General features: G+C 39.7%; 1 protein-coding gene across 11 annotated transcripts in view; it reads right to left on the reverse strand.

Annotated features, from left to right (window-relative positions):
* LIMS1 (LIM zinc finger domain containing 1) overlaps positions 1-26,184 on the reverse strand; it is a 127,731-nt gene that overhangs the window by 40,362 nt on the left and 61,185 nt on the right. For 3 of the 11 annotated variants that reach the window (XM_043536261.1, XM_043536284.1, XM_043536274.1), the window contains exon 2: positions 21,982-22,041. The exons of 5 other annotated variants lie outside the window; for them this stretch is intronic. In XM_043536261.1, coding sequence (XP_043392196.1) covers positions 21,982-22,041 — 60 coding nt within the window. Of the gene's footprint in view, positions 1-1,049; positions 1,359-9,180; positions 9,319-21,981; positions 22,104-26,184 lie in introns of those variants that run through there. 3 more of the 11 variants (XM_007054607.3, XM_037897602.2, XM_043536268.1) reach the window with 3 other exon arrangements.

Below are 26,184 nucleotides of genomic sequence, written 5' to 3' on the forward strand. Positions count from 1 at the left end.
GTGCAGGAACAATCTGATACAAAGTACTAGCAAGTATACATTTGATTAAATAGTTGAAAGCTGCTCTATTCCTTATCCTGTTGTACCACAAAACAGGCTAACCCCTGGTTAAAGAAACACTTGACTAGTTATTATTAATCAGCTGCTTTTTTCTATTCTACAGCACTTTACAGAAAAAGGGGTCTTCCAGAGAGATACCTGCACGAACAAAATCCCTGACAAAGAGTATTAAACTAAGAACATTTTATCCCACAGGGGTTTCAGTCAAACACATACAAAAATAAATGCTTGGAGCAAACAGTTGTGTTTAAGCTGCATATCTAACTGCCTTTCTCCACAATCTATTTCCATCGAAACCATTGTGCTTTATGGAAGAGAACTGAATCGCTTAATTTGTCATACCCAATAACAGAATAAACTGGATTTGACGCGAATATTGATCACAATATAAACTGTGACCTTTCTTTAGAGCTCAACAGCTCTTGAATACTAAGAATGATAAACGAAGACTACAGCTTAAAATTCAACTTTCAGCATTTGTCAGATATGAAATAATCTAAGCAACAGCATAAAATGAAGAAACTTGGAAAATTACAGCTTCAAGCAAAACAAAGCCTTATAACCCTCCTTTCTCCCAAAAAATGCACAAATATTTCTTCACTTTCCTTTGAGAAATATGTATTCCTATAGCACTACTGATGAATGTAGAATGGTTTTTCTATTGTTACCAATGGGACAGTATACATTTCCCCCATAACTTACAGAACCTAAAATCAGAAGTCTCACAGAACACATAGTCTATTTTACAAATCCAATCTAATACGTGTAATTGAAATAAAACTTACTGAAATTAAAGTATGGTTTTGTTTACAGCAACTGTTGCAAGTTTTAGTAGAGATCAAAACTAGAAATATATCATAGGAATAGTAAGGTTTACATTAGAGAGTGGTTCAAACACATTCTACATGAAATTTCACTGAAAAAAAACAACTTCAGATTTTAAAATGATTTTACCACAGTAACATCCCAACCTGAAAAAGTGAACTTACAATCTTGCATAAAAGTCACAAAATTCTTTGTATACTTTTATGTCACTGTGCCTACGTTGTAATTTTGACACTGCTTTCTCGCCTTCATTTCCATTGGTATTATGGACATCATGAATACCCCTGTGTGGAACTTCTTCATTCTCTGGAATCATATAGGAGTGAGCTCTGCTTTGGAATTCCATATTTTCCATAATTGGAAATCCAATTAATTTAATTCTTATTTTAAAAAAATCAACTGCTATAGTGCAGAGAAGCTGCAGACAATAAAGTTGTGAGAAACAATATGCGGGACTTCCCCTTGTTCCCAGCAAAGTGATTTACTTCCACAGTTTCACATCAGTTAGCCAGGCTTGCCGAGCTCTCTGCTAGAGTTTCAAGTTAAAAGTTCACCAGCAGAGGAGTTAGAATGACATGCTGTGATTTGCTAAGATCCACTGGAATGCATTCCGTTACAAGATGGTAAATCAAACTTGGGAAGTACGTACAGTCTTCACTATCTATTGCTGATAATAAGAATTCCATTCAGACATAGAAGAGCTATTTTATGATAAGCATACATGACTCAACATATTCACTGTCAAATTCATCAACAGTTACTATTTATTGGGGGAAATGATTCCAATAATACTGTATCATGATTCTATATCATTAGATACAGATTGCTTTAAAGTTCTGTTAGTCTAGATTGTAAAATTAGTCTTTTACAATGTGTGCGCCTTATGTATCTTCTCAGTCAAATGTGCTGAGTTTACTGATAAACATTCTTCTTTCTGCCAGCATTGCAGAGAAGATATAGCTATAAGTGGATCGGTTATTTTCCATTTTGCCTCACACATCATTAGCTGAACTGCCAAATAAGTTCTAATTGCTGATGTAAGAAGCAGAAACAAATAATCTTGATTTTCAGTTACCAGGTTGTGTTTACAGAACTACACTGACAGATAAATCCCATATAGATCCAAAAGCTGAATGAATTTAATATGGCTATTAGGGAAGGGAGCAGGGGAAGCAGATTATAAGGATGTCAATCGTCCTATCATCACAATGATGATGACTTCTGATGCTGACTATATACCATTTGTACATATGGGTTTTATTATACAGTAATTATTTTAATGCAACATTGCCTTTACTCTTTCTGGAAGGAAAAGAAGTCTGGACTTGCAGGCAATAGTTATACTCCTTTGTCACATTTTAGTCAGCTATGATAGGCCCAGCCTCTGACAGCTTAGGACTTCAAACCAAAATGGATTTTTGAAAGTTCGTTCAAGTAACTGACACCTCATGTTCAACTGAGTCTTAGTAGCAACTGTTTCCAAAAATGAATAGTAAACCATATGTATTTTGCCTTTTCTGCAAGAGGGTTTCGGTATCCAAAGAATTTGCTTGTTAGAGGGAAGTATGAGAAAGTGAGGAAGGAGAATAGGGAGAAGGAAGTGCGAAAAAATATACAGTTTAGGAACAGCAAGCAACACAGGGGTCTTACAAAAACCCCTGACAAAAATCAAGGGAATTCCATTCAATTCTTTCACTTTTAATAAACGCCAATGTCTTTGAAAAGAAAAAGAAGAATCCATTCCAAAGGGCCTGTCTGCATGACAATTTTTAAACAAATTGGTAAGTGTTTTCTGGCATGGCTGGCTCTAAACATGAGTTGAATCCACACACAATATGATTAAAGAGTCTGTCACCCTTGGCAGAGACCTAGGCTAGTACACTATACCTAGTTCAGCAGGTCACACTATTTTGTGCTGCGAGGCAGGACACAGTGGCCAGGTATATGTAACTGGTTTTGCCAGCTCTCCCTCCTCCAATCTCTCTGCACAGTAGGACACTGTTGAGCACACTGCCCCATGTACTGTTTTGTATCACTTTATGTGCATGTCCTTTGGGCACTCTATTCACATGCTGAGGCATTACAGAATAGGTGCCCAGGTTTGCACAGAACACTCTCTTAGCACATGGTTAGGTAGCATGGGAGGTTCAGATGCACAAACATAGCTGTGGTGTCAGAGAAAATACTGTGTGGACACAAACTGAATCATGTCACTTGTACCCGGTTAAGCTGACTGCGCCTCTAACCAATCACAAAAATCACACTGAAAAATATATTGTGGGCAGGGCTGTTGTCCCACCACCTTAAACTTTGTTTACTGATATTTGACAAGCAAACATTTTTTTCCTCCCTTTTTTCACTGTAATTTTGAAGTAGAATATGTGGCATGTGTATGAGAGGAGATAAAACTTGTAATTGTTTCTTTGGAACTGTTGTGATATAAAAGGATACTTTAAAAAAACATGTTTTAGCGTCATGGTCCCCTTGTTCAACTAACAGTGCTGCTATCACAGTAACATCCATGTGTTCAGTATCCCGCCTGATACTGGTGCTCAGTGCTAGTATCGCAGGCTGTGTCCATACTAGAATATGACGTACCCGCTGACTAGCAATGCTGCGTCTGCCACAGTGGAAATTCTAGCAAAGACAGGGCTGAGGCTGTAGCACTATGTCCTGATGCCCTTGGTCAGAGGATAGATTCAGAACACGATGCTGGAAAAATTGAGAGCCCTGACTACCTAGCACTTGCACTGCTCCTGCGGAATCTCCATCACTGGAGATTTTTAACAGCAGGTTAGACAAACACCTGTCAGGGATGGTCTATCTAGATAATACTAGTTCTGCCGTGAGTGCAGGGGACTGGACAAGATGACCTCTCGAGGTCCTTTCCAATCCTACGATTCCACTGCTGCACCAGTGATGAACAAGCATTGTAGGTATAGCAGCGGAGATGTAGCCACTGTGATGTTCCTTCTCCTCTTCCACATTAGCTCTATTGAAAATGCAGGATCAAAACAAATATAGTACTATAGTAATATTGCAACAGTAGTTTACATAGAGAGGTGGTCTGGTTTTCACTTGGGGCTCTTTTCTTAGTTTAAGGTTTATTTTTTAGATTGGAGGAGTTAAAGAGCATAAATGCAAACTCCTTTAAAAAAATGCTCCCCTAAAACCTTAAAACAATAACCTGTTTGAATTTGAAACCCCCACTCTACCCTAGTATAGCTATTCTTTTATTAATCTTGCCCCTCCCATATAACTGGGAGCGCTCTTCTCAAGGTGGAATAGTCATGTGACTTCCCAATGACACCTTAGTTGACCCAAAAAAGGTCAATGTAAACTCAAAAATAGATACATATGTCCAGTGTTTGTGCAGGTAGTCAGCTAGTGCAGCACCTTCTGTTTAAATGATTTAAATGTTCCTCCAATTCAGAGAAATGTACTTAGGAGTTTTAATAGATGTATTAATTACTATTCTGTAAACACACAAGAATTCTATTGTATTCTAGATGCTTTTACAGTTCCTGTCCTCTTCATTCAATGACAGACTGCTGTTTTGGCATTTAAAAACTGACCTCTGACGGCTGTCAAAGCTCTAGCCCCGTAGCTGCAGTCTAATCATGTCAACTGAGGAGTTCAAGAGGAGCACTAAGTCAACACGCCAAAAATCCTAATGAAACTATAAAGTTACCACACGTTTGATGACCAATTTTTGAGTCTTAATATCTCAGTAAGTCATTATTTTGAAAGCAGCAAAAAAGAAAAATGAGGAGCAGTTGTGGATTAATCACTTGCCAGAACAGTTTATAAACTAGTTTTTGTGTTTTAAAAGCCCTCAAGTCATCTTAAACGGGCAAAACCTCTTGGGCTAGATTCTGTTCTTACATGTACCAGTGTCACTCCATTTCACTGCAACTCCCCTGTACATCTATGCTCTCATTTCCCTGCTCCCCCTCTTGATATCTAAACTTTTCCCAACCATTTTACTTGTTTCCTTCATCCCTTTCCCCAATCTTACTTTGTGACTTCTAATTTGCTCCTCACAGCACCCAAAACAATCTCCCTCTCCTCTTCCACCCAAGCCTCCTCTTCTTGCAAATCTTTCTTTAAAAACACCACTTCCTAAGGGGAGGGCGGGGGGGGGAGCCGGCGGAATTATCTCCTGTCTTCTCATCATGAATCATCTCTTTACCCATTCTCTTCTGTTGTCCTGTGCATTCTTATTTGTCTTTTCTTGTTTAGATAGATAGCAGTGCCAAGCATCCCCTAGGTTACTCTCAGGAGGCTGCCATAAATTGAGGACCCCAGGGGGCTCCTCTAAGTTATGCTGTGGCCCTTTTCAGCTCCTGCAGCAGTCTAGAATCCCAGGAGAGCAAAGGTGGCTTCCTCGCCTTTTGTGCTGTGCCAAGAGGCGCAGTACAGAATTTCAGCCTGCCTCTTCTTATCTGTGGCGTAAAACACTGTGCAAACTTCTGATGCCACAGAAACGTTTTGTAACAATAATGAAAGTGCACCCTGAGTTGCATATCAAAAGTCTGCATGGCACGTTAGCCATGTGGCTCCTGTTGTCCTCATTAGGAGTGGTACAGCAAGTGCTACAAAAAGTTGTGTTTACCTCCAGATCTGTGGAGTCCACAAAGGCTGTTTTAATCTTGTTGGCTGGTTTTAGGACCAGATTCCTTAAAGTGACATGACTATAAATGTTAAATAAATACACGGAGCCTGATTCTGAACTTCTACCAGTTTACACTGCTACGAGTCTGAAGTAACACTGGTTACAATGGAGAGAGACTGATATAACTAAGAATCTTACTTGGGAATTTCGCCCTCCAAGAGATCTTGACCATTTACAAGGATTTTTGTGCTTTTAAAACACAAATGTTAGGCAAGGGATTAATCCACAACAGATGAGGTACCTGCATGAGACAGGACCCCAATCGAGGGATTCTAAGATGAACCTTCTGAAAAATCAGATTCATAATGAGGATGCAGATATAACCCCAACTGTAATGTCACATAAGGTAGATGATACCATATACGCTGTTTTAATTAACAGAAGCTATAACATGTTTGCTACTAAGTTAACACTTCAGTATATGAAGAATTATTTAAAACTGTCTTTTGGTGCTTAGATCCCAAAACTCTCTTGAGTGCTTTGTCTAGTATTAAAACTAGGCTGAATATTTTGGGTATCTGTCTTAGATCAAAGGGGGAGGGGGGACTTTTATAGAGAAAGTTCAGCAGGACTTGCTGCCCGTAGAACATTTTATTTCATTCCACAAATAGATGTGCAGAACAGTCACAGCTCCAAACTAGGTGCTTGGCAACAACAGCTGCCATTGGTGACTTAATTGCATTACAGTGAAATAATGTTGTCTGCTTCATCTGAAAGGCTGCTGTGTCACTGCTGACCTCTTGAAAGTAAAGCTGCTACATTCCTTGTACAAGGTCAAGTTATTGCAGAGCAGGATAAAAACTCACAGCGAAATCCTCCTCCTCCACAACCGCGACACACAAAAGGATGATTTTAAATAAATTAATCAGCAGCCTTTGTGCAAGGTTACACAACAGCAGGCTTTGTGCAATGGAACACTCACAAATATACATCCGATATAGCTCACGAAAGCTTATGCTCAAATAAATTTGTTAGTCTCTAAGGTGCCACAAGTCCTCCTTTTCTTTTTGCAAATACAGACTAACATGGCTGCTACTCTGAAACCAACAAATATACAGTCACTAGTTGGAAAAAAGTCATTCAATTTCCTCTGGTTATAAAATAGACATGGCTTTCCAGGACCTGCATAAAATTCTACACTGCCTTTTTTTAAAGTGCTGAATTAGCTCCTCCTCCTCATCATTACATATAAAATTTAATATGGTCTTAAGTGACCAAAAGATTAGTTTTGTAATTGTTGGGCAAGTGTTCCCTAAATCAAATGGTTCCTACAAATTAATTTGAATAAAGGAGTAATTATTCTTTTTCTGGTTTTTTAATTGTAAATTATGGATGGGATTTTCAAAAGTCCTCAACACTGGCCTAAATCTGCTCCCATTTAAGATAATGAGAAAATACAACTGACTTCAAATTAGGTCAAATTTGAGTGTTTCTGAAAACTGTAGTGATGTTTTCACACAGAATTATCTACAGGGCAGAAGACAGACAGCCTTTATCACATAATTTGGTATAAACTTATGCCAGTGTAAACAAATGTGCTTGGTATCTGCTACTACAGAGAATTCATTTTCCATTTCCTTACTGGAAATGGATATTACAGGTATCTGATAAGAGGCTTCTTCCCAGAAGGATCTTTATAGATCATAATAATCAGTGAAAGTAATCTTAAAATAGAATTTGTGGGAGAGAAAAGAGATATTTCAACAATACTTTTTTTAAAAGATGTTTCACAAAGTGTTGTATTTTCTTTTGCTGATGAAAAAAGTTTTCTGGCAAATCCCTGCTTTGTGTGAAATATATAGAACATGGGTAATTTTTCTCTTTACACCTTTCTTTAAGTTACCTTTGATTACATTCTTTTTCCTCCCACCACTGTCCCCCATCCAGCGATCCCTGAATACCTTTAGGCCAGCACTCAAAAAATATACCAAAACATATCAGAAGTACTTTAACACCTTTGCAGTGAGACATTGCATGACATAGCTTATCCATAAAATAGGCACTCTACACTTACTTGGCTGTGCTGCAAGAACTCACGCTATATTCAACTCTTGCATGTTAGTAAATTTTTAAGCAGTTATCTATACACTAGTGCTTTTTATAGAAAAACATTAGAATCCATTTAGAATTTAATTTTACAGTGTGAACTATAAAAAGTGTCAGGTACTGGCCCCCAATGCTAGACATATACGTATTGACTCAGAGAAGCGAGGTCCTACAGTTGACTGGATAGCATTTTCTCTTTGTGTGTCTGTCTGTTTGTAACAATGTTAGAACACCACATCTGATCAAAACCAAAATTTCAGGAAATGCTCAAGGCAATAATAGGCAGACCCCTATTGATTTTGGGTAAAAGTGAAAAACTGGAAGCAGGAAACGGGGAACACATAGGGTAAGTCTACACTACAATTAAAAACCCAGGGCTGGCAAGTGCCAGCTGATTTGGGCTCACAGGGCTCGGGCTAAGGAGTGGGCAAACACTTTTTGGCCCGAGGGCCACATCTGGATGTGGAAATTCTATGGCAGGCCATGAATGCTCATGAAATTGGGGGTTGGGGTGCGGGAGGGGTTGCGGGCTCTGGCTGGAGCTAGAAATGAGGAGTTCAGGGTGCGGGAGGGGGCTCTGGCTAGGGGGTGGGGGTGCGGGGTGGGAAGCAGTGATGGCTCTGGCTGGGGGTGCAGGCTCTGGGGTGCAGGAGGGTGGGAGAGAGGGGTTTTGGGGGTGGGAAGGGGATCAGGGCTGGGGCACTGGAGGGAGTCAGGGGTGCAGGCTCTGGGCGGCACTTACCTCAAGCAGCTCCTGGAAGCAGTGGCATGTCCTCCCTCCAGCTCCTACATGGAGGTGAAGCCAGGCAGCTCTGCGTGCTGCCCCATCTTCAGGCGCTGCCCCTGCAGGTCCCATTGGCCATGGTTGCTGGCCAATGGGAGCTGCGGCGGAGGGGGGGGCCATTGAGGCGGGGACAGTGTGCGGAGCCCCCTGGTTGCCCCTACATGTAGGAGCTGGAGAAAGAACATGCTGCTGCTTCTGGGAGCCGTGGGAAGCCACGGCACATGTGGAGCAGGGCAAGCCCCGGAGCCTGCTGCCCGGCAGGAGCTCAAGGGCCAGATTAAAACGTCTGAAGGGCCGGATGTGGCCCCCAGGCCATAGTTTGCCAGCCCCTGGGCTCGAGCCTGGGCTCTAAGAGCCTGCAAAGTGAGTCCCAGAACTGAGGCTGCAGCCCGAGCCTGAGCATCTACACCGCAATTAAACAGCCCCATAGCCTGACTCAGCTTACACAGGCCAGCTGTGGGTGTCTAACTGCATTGTAGACATATCCATAGAGCTCCCTGTATCTAATTAGCAGACCCAGAAGCTTCAACCAGGCCTGTAAAGGTATGTTTACACAGCAAATAAAAACGTGCGGCTAGCTGCCAGCCAACTCAGGCTCCTGGGGCTCAGATTGTAGGGCTGTTTCACAGCTGTGTAGACATCCAGGCTTGGGCTGGAGCTGCCCAAGCTCCCACCTCGCTGGGTCCTAGAGCCTGGACTCCAGCCCGAGCCCGGACTCCAGCCGAAGCTCCACAAACCCAAGTTAGCTGACATGGATCAGCCGTGGGTGTCTAGTTGGGTGTAGACATACCTTAATTGTCTGTAGATTAAAGAACTGGTTGATGGCAACCATTAACACTTTCCAACCCAATTCCTCCAATCTCAGTTCTGCCCATCCTCCCAAGAAGAGCTCTGTGTAGCTCAAAAGCTCGAATGCCTATTCTCTCCCTGACCAACTGAAGCTGGTCCAATAAAAGATATTACCTCACCCAGCTTGTCTCTCTAATATCCTGGAATTGACACAGCTACAACTACATTGCACCACATCCTCCCAAGAGTTTAACATGTTGACACCATGAATGACTTATCTCCCTGACAGAAAGAAAAGCAGTACGAATTGGAGGGCATGGGGGAAGGTGGGCACACACAGAGCACCTAGCATGGGGGGGGGAAATGAGAGCCTCAAATGAGAAGAGTGGAGAAGTCGGGGGGCACGCAGGCCGTGGCATGATGGAAGGGGTGGGAGGATTGCAGTGAGTCCCCGAAACAGAGTGGGATGGGAGTGTGCCACACAGGGAACTTGTGCGGAGAATGGAGGAATGCAAGGAGCTCCTCATGTGTGCAATGAGCTCAGCCTGCAGAAGCTACAAAGCATTTGAACCCACCAGTAAATAATATTTTGATCATAATTTCTCATAACTATAAATACAAATCTGCAATACTGATCTTTATATTTTCTATGAAACTTCATGTTCTAGTGAAATTTGGTAATGCTGGGTTACAGTACTTCCCTTTGAAATAGCAGTTTCCTTTTCCAATACCAGGTATTTAATTCATATAATCTATCATTACATATTGTCACAGATGCTGTTCCAAACAAAAAGCTTGTCAATTTAAAGGAGAAATTATATTAAATGTTAGTCCTGTATTAGCCATCTTCTTACAGTAGCTACAACTAATGTTTTTATAAGCTGAATGCCATGACCTGAAGTGCTCATCCAGTAGCTATAATTAATATCTTGACTAAACCGAACACCCGGTCTTCCCTGAAAGCCTTCTTGTATGTCCATGTAGTTCCTTATATGGTTGGGATAACTGTCAACATCAGACTTTCTGGCTCTAAACTACATTCTTATTATAGCAACGACTCCATTGGAGACTCCACACTGGAGGATTGACCTTCAGCTAAGGTGGTGGAGGAGAGTGTTTATTTCTTTACTAAGTCACATGTCAGTCTTATGTAGATCTCTTCTTAAGTCAACAAAGATATTAGCATTGTGAGGAGAATCTACTTTATTTCACCTTTCACCTTACTGTAAGTTTTTCTTTTCTAAAATATTCTATGAAGTGAGCTGTAGCTCACGAAAGCTTATGCTCAAATAAATTGGTTAGTCTCTAAGGTGCCACTAGTACTCCTTTTCTTTTTGCGAATACAGACTAACACGGCTGCTACTCTGAAATCTATAACTTCTGTTAGTGACTTTAGAAGTCTGTTAAGTTTTTAGCTGTTAGAACTAAGCAAGCTGTGTCAGGGAGAGAAGGAAGATGAGCTTGATGAAGAAAGCAGATCTATTGACACAACACTGTTTTTTCCTCCCATAAAGATTAAGTAACATCCGTTATTCACTTCGGTTTTAAGGATTGCATTTTATTTCTCAAATGTTCATCACTGCATTATCAAGTTCCCATACCAGAAAGGAGAAAATGGAAAATAGCTAAACAACTTGTATTTAGCTTCCCCCTTAAATATTCTGGTTATCATGTTCTAACAGCCAGCAACAGAGTAAGTATTAATTGGAACTATAATTGGACCATGAGACAAATGTGAATAATATGCTAGCAAAAAAAGCTACAACAAAATGTCTGCTTCCATAGAGTTTAAGATCCAAACAGACCATTATGATCATCTAGTCTGATCTCTTCTATAACACAGGCCAAAACCCCTCACTTTATACTGCGTATTTAAGGCTTACTCCCTCAGAAACAAGTAGGGTGAATTTCAGTACCACCAACTGTAAAATAAGAAATGCCAATCACTTTCTAAACCCAGGGCTATGGGTTTGTGCTTGTTTTTTTTAGACTTTCCTAAAGTGACAGACACCAGGGTATGTCCCAGTTGTCTAATGTTAAATGAGTAGAGTATGAATGAACAATTGAAATACATACTCGAGAACAATAGGGACAGATTGGGTGAGGAAAGATGAGGAAGGAAAGATAAAGAAAGTGGTTACAATTTGAGAGTTAGTTTAAATAAAGAATTCAGTTTAATCCCAATGACTGCTTTGCATATTTCAGTCAAAATTCATCACAACCAACATGGCAATTTACTTAGCTGTCCCAAGGCGACAATGCAAACATTTGGTATATTAAAAAGCAAATTTAGTCCAGCATAACGTGCACACACTTCCTTGTGAATTGAATGTATGCTGTTAGAGGTTAGTACAGAACCCACTAAAACACTGATTTTGCTACTGGTTTAACAATTAAAGTCTTCAAAAGGAGAAACGTACATAAACATTTCTCATTGAAAAGGCCCAAATAAAATAAAGTCAACAGCAGGAACATACATTGTTTACTAGAACAAAAGCAAATAGACCAGCTCAGGTAATTTGATTCTTATCCACAGCATGGATGATAACAGTTTTCAATAGCTGCTTAGGCCAGGGAACATGGAGTAACCAGATTTACTAAACAAACTTTCTGCCAAGGACATTATCAATCATTAAGAATGTGATATGCACAGGTTTAATATACAGAAATACAAAATTAAATTTCACACTTTCTTCACCTTCATTCATTCAGTTTTTGGTACAAAAGCCTTTTGAATCTTTTATAAAAGCATAGTTAGAAAAAAACAGGGGGAGGGACAATTGTAGCAGCGTTAGATATAGATGGAAAAAGCAGAACAGTTTAACAACCTGGAGATTTAAGATATAGCAAGGGGCATGCAACAAACTGCTAAGGAATGCACACTTTAAAAAAAAAAAAAAGTTAAAAGTGGTTTATTTTAGAAACAAATTGCCAATACAGACCTTTTTGTTACATTGTGCAAAACTCTTCAGTTTAGAGGTTTATGATAATTTTTATTTTACGTATTCATTTTATTTTACAACTTCTGTCTGTATGAGTTCACAGCCCGTGGTTTTTGCTTTGTATGCCAGGTTCCTCCCGAAACAAAAACCTCAGCCAAAATTACCAAGCTTTGCCTAGCTGATACCTAAAAGCAGAAACAGGAACAGGCTTGCAGAAAGAATTGCAAACCTTTTGGCAAACGTGGGCAGTTTCCCCTCATTAATAAACCCCAAAACATTATGAAAAGTTCATGGAGCTTTTCTAGTGAAATTATTGGTTCACCCTGCAACCAGCAAGTATTTTAAAGAAAAATCTAACTGCTACTAAGTTGACAGCTCTGAATATAAAAAACAAGGAATTTGAATTCCTAAGTTCCACAACTCATGAACTCTTACGGAAGAGACCAAGTGGGCCCGGTTTTGTTCAATATCTTCATAAATGATTTGGAGGATGGTGTGGATTGCACCCTCAGCAAGTTTGCGGATGACCCTAAACTGGGAGGATAGATAGATATGCTGGAGGGTAGGAATAGGATACAGAGGGACCTAGACAAATTGGAGGATTGGGCCAAAAGAAATCTGATGAGGTTCAACAAGGACAAGTGCAGAGTCCTGCACTTAGGACGGAAGAATCCAATGCACAGCTACAGACTAGGGACCGAATGGCTAGGCAGCAGTTCTGCAGAGAAGGACCTAGGGGTTACAGTGGACGAGAAGCTGGATATGAGTCAACAGTGTGCCCTTGTTGCCAAGAAGGCCAATGGCATTTTGGGGTGTATAAGTAGGAGCATTGCCAGCAGATCGAGTGACGTGATCGTTCCCCTCTATTCGACATTGGTGAGGCCTCATCTGGAGTACTGTGTCCAGTTTTGGGCCCCACACTACAAGAAGGATGTGGAGAAATTGGAGAGAGTCCAGCGAAGGGCAACAAAAATGATTAGGGGTCTGGAACACATGACTTATGAGGAGAGGCTGAGGGAACTGAGATTGTTTAGTCTAAGGAAGAGAAGAATGAGGGGGGATTTGATAGCTCCTTTTAACTACCTGAAAGGTGGATCCAAAGAGGATGGATCTAGACTATTCTCAGTGATAGCAGATGACAGGACAAGGAGTAATAGTCTCAGGTTGCAGTGGGGAAGGTTTAGGTTGGATATTAGGAAAAACTTTTTCACTAGGAGGGTGGTGAAACACTGGAATGCGTTACCTAGGGAGGTGGTGAAATCCCCTTCCTTAGAAGTTTTTAAGGTCAGGCTTGACAAAGCCCTGGCTGGGATGATTTAGTTGGGGATTGGTCCTGCTCTGGGCAGGGGGTTGGACTAGATGACCTCCAGAGGTCCCTTCCAACTCTGATATTCTATGATTCTATGAAATGAAAGGGCCTCATAAAACCACGTGCACTAAGACATCAGATGGCATGCATGACCATTCAGAGTTTTATTTATGTTTGGGATGTACACTAAAATCATCACAATCTGGCATCTCCCCACTCAGTTCATGGTACTCAAGAGAACACTGCGTGGGCTAGATTCAGATTTTAAAACACAACTTATTAATTACAGGGACAGAAAAAACATGAACCCAGACCTCCTTTACTATTTAAAAGACTGGGGTTCATGGTTCTTTCCTGTCTGTGAATCAGTGGGTTTTAACCAAGACTAAGTTTTGTCTCTGCTACAGAATATTCCTGTGTGGAAATTAATCATTTCATGGCACATACTGTATTAAAAATCTAGTTTAAAATACTCTCACATACATGAAAAATGAAAAGATATTACATTAAATGTTATTTATAGAATGCTTTTGATCCAGGTGTTATTTAATTGTTAGACACACTAAGTCTGCATATCAAAAACAGGTTTTAAAATAAGATCTATTTATGAAATGTAACCAACTAGCATTGAAAGAAAGAATTCTCACTCCTCTATTTGTCAAAACCTGCTATAACCATTGTATTTACCACCATTTTATAAAACCACCAGACACAAAATTTTATGCTTGGATCATTACAGTAATTTAAGAGGAATGATTGCTCAATTTTCACCTACATAAGTACCATTTATCACCACCTAGTCATTTGGACTCAAGGGATATTGTCTGATGGTGATTAAATCTAAGCAAATTGTTTAGGAATGATTATGCAACATAAAAAAGCAGGAGAGTGAGGACAAGAGAGAGGTTGTGCTCATCATGAGTTATTTTCATTGCTTAGGGTTAAAGTAAGTGTGCATATATGCTGTGTGCCTCTAACCCTTTGGAAGTGTCAGACTCTCTGGAAGTTGCCATAAGAAATGTCAATATTTCCTCTAACGGTTAGCATACATTGATGAACCCTCTCTTCACTTAAAACCTCAAACAGTCCAAGGATCAAAAATGTTTTTGATTCAGTGCAAAAGTTTTCTGGTCCAAAATACAGATTGCTCTGGCAGTATTTCTAGCCATAGCAGTGTACAAAATGTGGACTTTAAACTTATATACTGTGTAAAACCTCAATATCTGTACTTCTGCTTTGCTACTGATTACTGTTGACACTGCTGTTGAGCCTCTGCTGATATCTGCACCTTAAAGATGCTGACTGGGGACCCTTTGGAGCTGAAGGAACAATGTATAAATATTAACTTTCTTTTAAGTTTTGTGAGACTATTGTGCAATGTTACACATTAAAATTCAACAGCCAAAGTTTAGGAATTCTGCAAATTAACCTTGCTTCCTCTGCCTTCCCTCTGCTCTAAATATCCTGCGGAGTTCAGAAGCTTGGCAGGGTCCCTCATTCCTCATCTCACTCTTCCCAGTCAGCTCTTCACTGTTTCTCCTATGAGCACTAGTTGGCGTTCACCAGGCGAATACAAAATTGATCTAGTAATTTTCAACTGTTAATGTCTCTCGATACAGAGAAAACTTTATAAGATATCTTCTGTGACAAGACAATAGAGTGGCAAACTAGTTGAATAACTGATGAAAACTAAATGAAGAAAGCTAGTACCTATTTGTTGTGATTATTGAAATTTACGAACTATCAGCCACTCCACAAGTTCTTAAAATTTTAACTGGATTTACTTAGTAGGGACCTAAAAGAGTTAGGAAGACACTTAGTTCAATTGTTTTTTCAAGTGCAATCATTAAACACTAACTGAACAATTGTTTTAATCAATTTTCTTCCAGTTTTTCCAAAATATTCTACCGAATTGTGAAAGTAAATCATAAGATTTTTTCACGCCAAACATTGCTAAACAAAGTTAGGAAGGTCAGTGTGGAGGAGGGGATGTAAAAACAGGACTTATAAAGCTGCTGTTGAATGGATCCCAATGATTAGTCACAGATGTATGATTACTATTTCCTTAGCATCCTGTTTTCTGGAGAAAGCAGGGGAGAAAAAGTTCACCAGATAGCTAGAATTTTTGTAACATCACTTTAAAAAGTATTTCACAACACAGTACAAAAAAATCTCTAAGAAGGTGGTTTTGAAAAATTTTTCACTATCATTTTCTAATTAAATGCGAATTTAAATTATTCATATAGATGAGGTGCTGAGAGCAGCAGGAAGAAAAAATAACAATATTTTATTTTAACATTGTTACAGGTAGCAAAGAGCCTCAAAATACAAACATTAGCAGGTGTACACTGAACTTTCAGTTAATATATCATGACGCCTGTGGTATAGTGATGACTTTCCCTCCCAATGTAGAGTATTCTGGTGTTATCTTGTTTCAAATCCAGGTGAACTATAAAAGTAAAATGGGGATGTGAGCAATTTATGAGAATACAAAGAAATTCAAATAGGAGCCACGGAACACAGCTTAAACATGATGAATGTAATATCAGTCATTACAATTCAGTGCTCAAAACACATTGTTGCAGTCAGGAGTACTTTAAGTTTTCAAGTAAAAATATTTGTGATAGTTTATATTCATTCTGTCTTAAATTAATTTCTGTGGAAAGGGCTAGTAAATCCACTCACCTAGGGTAAGTGGGAAGCTTGACCTGGGAAGTGAAGGGACCCACACAACATGAACCTGTGCAGAATCCAAGCTTTCATTTTAAAAAAAACCAAGAGTTTAGCTCTGTTGTGAAAGTGTTACAAAGATGAACTGTGTGTATATTGACGGGCACTGTCATCTCCCCAGATCCGGAGACAAACAGATCTCATAATTTTGCTAAGCAGCAGCATAGTGAAATTAACAAGACTCCTGTCAGTTTACTTATGTTATTCAGAACTTTGCAGAGATCAGTGAGACTACTAGGAATCATGTCACTTTCACACTGCTGCTGATGGGTTGGAAAGCTAGAAGCAGAAATAGAAAACATGGGAGTTATTCACCTAGGGCTTGATTCAGTGCACAATGGCTAAACTCCCACTGACTCCAATTGTGCAGGATCGGGCCTTTGACCAAAAAACCAAGTGCTGTGGAGAGGTAGTGAATGAGAGAGAGAGAAACTCTCTGGCTTGCACTTACAGAACTCTGCACCAACAAAGCATTTTAAAACATTTAACTACCACTAATCTGTAACCCCTGGAGCTGGGGAAACTGAGGCACTGAGCGCTTAAGTGTCTCATCCAACATCATACAGACTGTGGCAGATACAGAAACTGAACACTTATTTTCCAATTCACAGTTCTGCATGTTAGACAAGAAGAAAAGGGGTCTACCAGGTAAAGTCTGAAATATTTTCAGATAGTAACTTAATGAAGAGACAGCACCATTCACTAAGAGCTATTAAGAGGATTCTACTGCAGACTGAGAATGACAAATTTTAAAATTTAATTGTCAAACCCATATCATTTCCCTACAACACTCCCTGCGGCAGGTGGGAAAAAATGCTTCTGGGCGGATTCACTGGAAATTGCACAGCAGAATTATAAACCTCTGAAAGACAATGATGGAAATGGACTATACCAGCACTAATGGGTACAGCTTCAAAAGTTAAAGATCTGTTTCCTGTTATGGACCCTCAAAGCCAGCAGTGGATGATCTCTCTCAAAGTTATGTTAACTCAGGAAATTACTCTATTTTCCTACTGTACTTTGCATATCTTTAAGGGATTTTGTTTTAGGGAAAGTCAATGGTATTTTCTTACTTTGTAACCATTTAGGAATTTAAACCTACATACATATTCAGAATATATTGTTCAATGGTGTAATGCAGCATTACAATGTCCTAATTATTAATTATTTGTATTTTAATGCTTCAGATTAAGTCACATTACACTTCATTTCAAATTAAAAGTGAAAAAAAAAATTCAGCAGCAAATATCTATTTAAAGCTCTTTGGCACCAGCAATATTGATGCTTCTGCAGCAGTCTGTGAAGACTGTGCCAGGAAAGTGTGATTTCCAAAAGATGAGGATTAAAACAGATATTTGGTTTTGCAGAATATATGGAATTATACATACAGCTGAGTTCAAGACGGAAGTTATTATCGTTCTGGGGTTCTCATACTTTGTGTTCCCGTGGTGCTACTCAGTTTTAACACTGATCCATAAAGTAAATTAAATCCAAACTGGGCTCAAGTCCAAGCTCCCACTGTGATCACTAAAGCATTCTATAACAGTCCCTCTCTCAGGAAAATACCAACAGTTAAGACTAGAAAGAACCTTTGCTGCACCCACTCACCCAACACACCAGCTACATGCAGAATCTGAGGGAAGAATATATGCTTAGTAGCTACATTCTATCAAGATGATGTTCTTCACTCCACCTAACAGCAAATAATTGGGCTGTAAGAGAGCAAATGTGTGTGTGTGTGGGGGGCATATTAAATTCATTCCCTTATCAAGGACAGTGAATGTGGTAGCTGTGCTATTCCCTATACAAACACATATGATTACCCTGTCTTTGCTCCCCAAAAAATAACAATCTGGGAAGACAAGTAACAAAAGAAGGGGCAGGAGAGGGACGCTATAAGAGAGAGAGGCAACAAAGTGCTGGAAAAAGGACAACTGGTAGAAGACATTTACCTGGGCTTCATCTAAGGCAGGGGTGGGCAAACTACGGCCCGCGGGCTGGATCCTGCCCCTCAGGGCTTTGGATTCGACCACCTGCATTGCCCCCCGTGGCGCCGTAGGCCCCGCGCCACTCTCAGAAGCGGCTGGCTCCACGTCCCTGCGGCCTGGCGGGGGGCAGAGGGCTCCGTGCTTTGCCCTTGCCTCCAGGCACCACCCCCTGCAGCTCCCATTGTCCGGGGATGGGGAACTGCGGCCAATGGGAGCGTCGGGGGAGGTACCTGGACGAGCGGCAAGGGCAGCGCACGGAGCCCTATGCCGCCCCTTCCCCAGGGGCCACACAGGGACGTGGTGCCGGCTGCTTCCTCCCACTGCAGTGAGTCTCAGAGCCTGGGTCAACTGATTCAAGCTCACGCTATGGGGATAAAAATAGCAGTATACATGTTCCTGCTCAGGTGGAAGCCCAGGCTCTCAGACCCACCCCCCTTGCCAGGTTTTAAGCCCAGGCTCCAGCTCAAGTGGGAAGGTCTACATTGCTATCTTTAGTCTCATAGCAAAAGCCCTGCGAGCCCGGGTCGGTTGACCCGGCTCTGAGACTCGCTGCCACGGTGTTTTTTTTGGGTGTGTGGGCGAGTCCTAAGAAAACTAAATAGTCATACACAAATTTTGGTGCTGGATTAGAAAACAAAGAGCAGGGATGAATGGCCAGTTTCTAACATGGCAAAAGGTTTACAGTGAATTGCCCCAAGTACTGGTACTATATAACATTTAATTAAATAACTATGTAAAAGAGGGGATAGCCACGACTATGAAAAATTAATGAAGTGGAGAACTTCAGAGGGATGTTACATAGCTATACAATAGGGAAACATAATGATGGCATATTCAATTTAGTGTACACAAGTAATGCACATTGCAAGGAACATTTTGTCCTATTCATGCGTATTGATAGAGTCTAAAGTAAATGTAACCACTAAGGACAGACACCAAGGTGTAACTGTGGAGAGCTCAATGAAAACAGAGAATGTTCTGCAGTGTTCCATTTAATATTCATGAAAATTAAGGGCTTCCTCCTCCTGAGTCCTCATTCTTCTTATCTCGTAGTTAAGTCATAATCCTATATTTATAACATTGCAATATTTTGCCATAGAAAATACTGCAAGATCACAAATAAGACAGCATGGCAACTACAGGATGAAATAAGAAAATGGGTTAGGAAGGAGCAAAATCTAGTTTAAGCAGAAATAACTTCAAAAATTAGCAAAGATTATAAGAACAATTATGAAAAGAGTAAAAGGACTGAATTTACGTTATAATTTTCCATCTATTAAATTTTTTTTTAAACATAATCAAGTCCCCTCTTAGACATTAACCTTCAAGGCACTTTACAACTCTGGCCCCTCCCTAATGATCCACTTTTGACTTAGGTTGCCTACTGTTTACCTGCTTGCCCTTTTGTCCCATGAACATCTTTGGACTTTCTTCCATTCCACCTCTTACGCTTGGAATGCCTTCCATTAAATTAATCATAAGGCTACTTACTGATCTCTCCTCCTTCAAATTATTTCTCAGGACCCACTTCTGCCTCACATGTTGCTTATCTTCATAAATTGTAAGCTACTGAGGGCAGGAATCCCACACAATCCAAATCAGGGCTGCTACGAGCTACCAAGATATCCACGTTAAGCAAGAATAATGATACTATTATAGCTACAAAGTATGGATCTCGTTTATTGCTTCCAACAGATCTATCTGCAAGTTCTGTTTATGAAAGCAGATTCTGATCCCACAACAGGACTTAAGACACATTATTTAAAACTAGTAAAAAGAGACAAAAAGTAGATAAAGGGCATTGAATATATTAAAAACAATATATACAAAGGAAAGGAAATGTTGAGTGGAGAACGAACCTCTGAACATACTCCATTTGACTGAGCTTAATTACTAAATGATTTTTCAGTCTATACATGTTATTAACTGAGGGCTGGTCCACACTAGGAAGTTAAATCGGCATAGCGACATCTCTCAGAGGTGTGAAAAAGCCACACCCAGGAGAGATGTAGCTATACCAACCTAAACCACTAGGCTGATGAAAGAACTTTTCCACTGACCTAGCTATCACCTCTTGGGGAAGTGGATTACCTATGCCAGTGGGAAAACCCCTCCTGTTGGCACAGGTAGTGTCTACACTGAAGTGCAACTGTGGTGCAACTACAGCGCGGCAACTGTATTGCTGTAGTGTTTCAAGTGTAGACAAGCGCTTAGTGTTTCAGTTTGTTTTTGTGAACATAAAATACTACAGTAAAGAACATTCAACTGGTAACGAGGAAAACAAGGACATTTGCCGTTAAGAATGACAAGTGATATAAGACACGCTCTCCAACATTAATGCACAATAGAGTGCTTAAAGGAGCAGATAAAGAGGTATCCACAATGGGTATAGGTTTTTTTAAAAAAATGTCATCTTTTCATTCCACTTAAATTCTTTGCTGCTAATGGTTTGTTAAAACATTAACATTCTGTTAATGACTTTGGATTGGAATATGTGTGTGTTATATATTATACAGATACATAAATACCCTCAAAAATCTACATAGGCAGAGATTTTAGAATAGAATCTAAGTATACATAGCAGGTCCATAAATTAACCAGTTCATTATATGACTTTGGTAAATCTGATTGTTCTTCATTATCATGACAATTAAAAATAATCTCAGTCAATTATTCTAATATTTAGTAAAAAAAAATTTAAGATGAAATTAAGTTCTTAATCTTGACACAAAGGGGCATCTTAAAAATGTAAACTGCCATTCTTCTGAAATCAAGTAACACAAATAACAAAACCGCAATTAAAGAAGTAAACTTCTATGAAAAGTTTCAGCACAAAGTGAATTCTGAAGGCTTGAAAAAGCAGAGTTTAAAAGAAAAAAAGGATGGCGTTATAACCCCCATATAAAACAGAAGCACAAAATTGTATGAAGCATTCCAATTATGGAGTTGAAACACTCAAATCAATACACAGTTTAAAAATAAAAGCAAAGTAAAAGTAATTAGGGGATAGGAAGTACTTCCTCTCCACTGATGCTTTTGTCAGCATTTACACAAGAATCCATTACTGAATAAAATGAAATGTGAACAGACTATTTCCCTATCTAGGAGATAAAAAGTTAGCATTTTCACTGGTCTGAATCTGCATTTACTGAGGCTACAAACTATTATTCTTTTATATTCCAAATATAGGCCACTGAAAATCTCATGTAACATTTTAAAAGGAACGTCATATTGGGAAAATAACCTTAGTCATTAAATGGCTTTCAGATTTTTGGTCACCCTTCCTTCATAAGGTCATGTCAAGTGGTTCTACTGCATTCTTTTGTCTAAAGCCATTTCACAAAGAATCCCTATGAAAAGAAGCATGATCCAACAAGCTGCACTAGACCATCTTAAACAAAGAAAAGCCCTACAGAATGACACCAAGAAGATCCCAGAGAAACCGGGCAACTTTCCTTGGTTTCAATTAGAGTGCTTTGGTGATTAACACTGAATTTTAACCTAAACTGCAACAACATGTATGAGGAAGTTATTTACTAGTAAATTACCAGCTGTCAAAAGTATGCTAGAAAGTTATAGACTGCATTTGCCAAATGTAGGAAACGATTCATGCCTTTGCCAAAAACTACACTATGGTGCAAACACAGGACATCTGCTTCTGATTAGTCCCTCCTAGATTTATTCTGGTATTTTGGGGCTACTTTTAAACTACACGTCTTACAATGACATTATTAGAACCTCAGTTTGTATTTAGTTTGCTGTAATCATTTAAACAAACGCCTGTTTACTAAAAAGGCACCCTGAGCCTTTGTTAACCATTAATTTGCACTCACCTTAGCTTCTCTTCATGTAACCCATGAAGTCCCAAACTATCAGGGCGATCCCGTCTCCTCCTGTACAGACCAGAATATGATAACTCTTTCAGCTGTAATGCAGTCATATTTCTCTACCCATAGGGGTTTTTTAAAGTTTCTGTTGAGTAGTGCAGCTGCCAAGATGCCTGGAGAGAATATGCTCAGCAGCGGGTCTGTACACCTGCACTCGTCAGAGTTACAAATCTCTCAGCACAGGCAGTTGCTGTACTGCTTCCTGTTTCTCATAGGTACACACCCTTCAGAAGGGCACTACATTTCCCTGATCACACCTAAGGGATGACTGTGGCAAGCCTACCAGTTCCATGGAAGTTTGTTGGAAACAAAGCTTAAGTGTCCAGTTATCATGAACAAATTTACAATTTATTATGCAAACTATTCAGTTGTCCTTATGCCTCTTGGAATTAGCTAAAAATCTCATGAGCAATGATCTCTTCCGTATTATTTATAACAAAAGGAGACCCATTAGCACTATAAAATCCAAACTTACTCAAACATGTAAACAAACCAAAAAATTGGAGGTTAATCCAACAAACTAAGCAGCAAGAGGACCTACAAGAACTTCCACATCCAGCATTCAAACAATCTCTTACAAACCTAGGTGATTAATGCTACCAATACAAAAACACTCTTCCTCCAAAACCCTAAAAATTTAAACAATATTCATCAATACTTTTCTGCTCTTAACTATCAAAAGGACTGTCACTCTGGCATTTGTCTATTTTTCAATGGTGCAAGGTCCTATGGAGGCTATAAAACATGAATGATAAAGTTGAAAGTTTCCTGTAACACAGGAAATCATGGTTTTCCAAGCTGCATGTCTCGTTCGAACTGGTAATGAAAACTATAAACTTGAATTTTAAAATAGGTTTAAATAGACCTGAATGTTTTTTCAAAAATTGATTTTAATCTTGGCACATGTAAATAGACTGTAATCCAGATTTTTTTCTAGGGAGAAATTATACGTGAACCTAATTCAGTTTTTATTTTGTTAAATGTAACTTTGATAACCTCATTGACTACGTGCAAGAAACTTGTAAGACACTCTTTGACCTAGACAGGAAACACATGTCTATGTGGTATAAATTATACATTCAACTATCAGCGTGTTTGATTTGTAGTGGAACACACACAAAGGTTAATTTCAAATTCCTACAATAATGAAATGTGCAAAGAATGCAAATTTTGGTTTTAAATATGTAGTATTGGATCTGTAGCTTCATACTAGTGAATTCTGTCAAGTTTATTAAACAAGCATGGGAGTTTTATACAAGAATATTCTAGGAACAATTCAGTATAGAATGCCATCTGGAGGATTTTTAAGAAGGGCATTATACGATAGACCTAAACAAACTTTAACATTTTCTTAGCAACCACACCACATACACTTTAGTATATCCTGTAAGACTGAAAAAATCATGTATAAAACAAAAATATACATATTTGACTTTAAAGGGCTGTACTGATTTACAGGTAGAAAAAGGCTGCACATCTCCACTCACCTGGAAACCACACCTGGAAAAATAAGAAAAGGAAAACAGTTTGTGGTATTTGCCTAAACATGCTGCATTCCAGTTTCAAGTGGAATACTCAAGTAAACCCCCACTGAACAGCAGGATAAATTTAAACAGAATTAAGCAACACCTCCCTAAAGTCAGACATTAGTAGTTTCTAATGACTAGTTAATGCTCTTACAAATACCTGTTAAATATGGTGATGACTGATACACATAGAAGAAAGAAAAGGAGGACTTGTGGCACCTTAGAGACGAACAAATTTATTTGAGCACATGGTCACTGAATGCATCCGATGAAGTGAGCTGTAGCTCACGAAAGCTTATGCTCAAATAAATTTGTTCGTCTCTAAGGTGCCACATCCACTCCTTTTCTTTTTATATAGAAGAGTAGTTTTTATAAACCATCACCAGCTTCTTATAGCCCTTTAATTATTAAAGGACATCATTAGTACATGTCCAAACAACTAATTTCTAACAACTACAATGTACAAAGTGAATCTACGGATAGATATTATGCTATATAAAAACCTGTTTTGAATTAATAGCAGTAAACTGAGCTACGGTAGTGACTGGAGAAGTAATTAACAGGATTTTTTTCAAAATACAGTAGTATCTGTTCAATTGAACCTTGCATTTTTCTTTTAAATGAGTGGCTCAAAATCTCATGGAGAAAATGCCATGATCTTTTCAGCTGCAAATGGATTCTGTTTAATTATGAAGAAAGACTGCTCCAAAGCACATAATGTCAACTCATGGTTGTTTGCATAACAACTGCGGAGCAGTATGAGCTTGCCAGGCAACAACTCAAGCCACAATGTTACGTGCCCACATCTGCCCCAAAGTGAAGGGGTTCCAAGACCAAATCGGTCATAGTACAGCATGCATAACAATTTACAGCATAATATAACAGATCCACACAAGAACTTTGGAGAGATAATTCTTTTAATAAAGAGCTGCTTGGCACCTATCCATCCTCAAAGATACTTGTCTACACTTAAAGATACTTGTCTACTACAGCTGAGCCTCTGTAGCGCTTTGCTGATGGGAGGAATTCTCCCATCGCTGTAGATAATCCACTGTTGGAATTATTAATAATATTTGAAATTATTAAGAACATAAGAATGGCCACACTGGGTCAGAGCAAAGGTCCATCTAGCCGAGTATCCTGTCTTCCGACAGTGGCCAATGCCAGGTGCCCCAGAGGGAATGAACAGGTAATCATCAAGTGATCCATCCCCTGTCGCCCATTCCCAGCTTCTGGCAAACAGAAGCTAGGGACATCATCACTGCCCATCCTGGCTAATAGCCAATTAATATTAATATGGGAAATCACCAAACACCAATTTAACCATACATTCCTTTATTAAATACAGCGGCCAAATGGTATTTATACAATTGCTCTAAACATGCCTAAAAAGCCTAACTAATAAGCAATTTATTACACCCAAACAGTAACAAAACATTTAACAGCATTTGATGAAGATACTTACAAACAGGCTAAACCCAGGCATGCTTACACCCAGGTTGGTTGGCTTCAGTGGGGCCAGTCAGGTATTAGCAATGAACCCTTTAAGAGTTTACTTTTTATACCCTTTAACAAACAAGTGATGTCACTGCCATTTATTGACTTCAGCTAAAAAACAGTTGGAGACAGTTCACCCTTATTTCCAGTCTTAATCCAGATAAGATTTACAACCTCCTTTCTCCCCAAGGCCTTTCCTCCTCTCCTTGCTGTCCAACAGTTTTCCTGTTGCACCTGAGTTCACACAGGCTTTAACACCAGTGTGTGGGTTGGGGAAGGGCTAAGTTGGCTCATTTTAAGACAGATTCTTTGTGTGATTTCAAACCATCTGCAGTCAGCCCTATTGGTCAGAGGCCTTCTTTTTAGAAACTTCCCCTTATTTCATTAGTTCTTCTTTGCACCAGACATCCTCCCTACTTCATTTCTTTTGACATTATAACATTATTTCCAAGGCCTTCCTTCTACTTGCTAGTCAAGGCCTTTCTTCACAACACATACATATTTCCTTAACCAAACAAACTCACTTTAGTTCTTTCATTTTGTACTAATCCTACATGCACCTCCCTGGTAGACAGGTTGATGGAAGAATTATTCCAACGATCTAACACTGTCTACGCCTGGGATTTAGGTCGCCTTAACTACGCTGCTCAGGGATATGGATTTTTCACACCCCTGACCGACTTAGTTAAACCAATCTAATTTTCTAGTGTAGACTAGGCCCAGGATACTTGTTGTTTGGTATGGTTCTTGAAGTGACTTCCACCCCATCAAATTGTTTACTGGCTTCTTTTAGCAGCTGAACTTGGGGAGGATCTAAGCCAGGGGTCGGCAACTTTTGGCACACGGCTCATCAGAATAATCCACTGGTGGGCCGCAAGACACTTTGTTTACGCTGACCGTCTGCAAGCACGGCTCCCCACAGCTCCCAGTGGCCACCGTTTGCCGTTCCTGGCCAATGAGAGCTGCGGGAAGCGGCGCAGGCCGCAGGGATATGCTGGCTGCTGCTTTCTGCAGATCCCCTTGACCAGGAACAGCGAACCGTGGCCACTGGGAGCTGCGGGGGGGCCGTGCCTGCGGATGGTCAACGTAAACAAAATGTCTTGCGGCCCGCCAGAGGATTACCTTG

This window comes from Chelonia mydas, chromosome 1 (genome assembly GCF_015237465.2).
Source record: "Chelonia mydas isolate rCheMyd1 chromosome 1, rCheMyd1.pri.v2, whole genome shotgun sequence".
Lineage (NCBI taxonomy): Eukaryota > Metazoa > Chordata > Testudines > Cheloniidae > Chelonia > Chelonia mydas.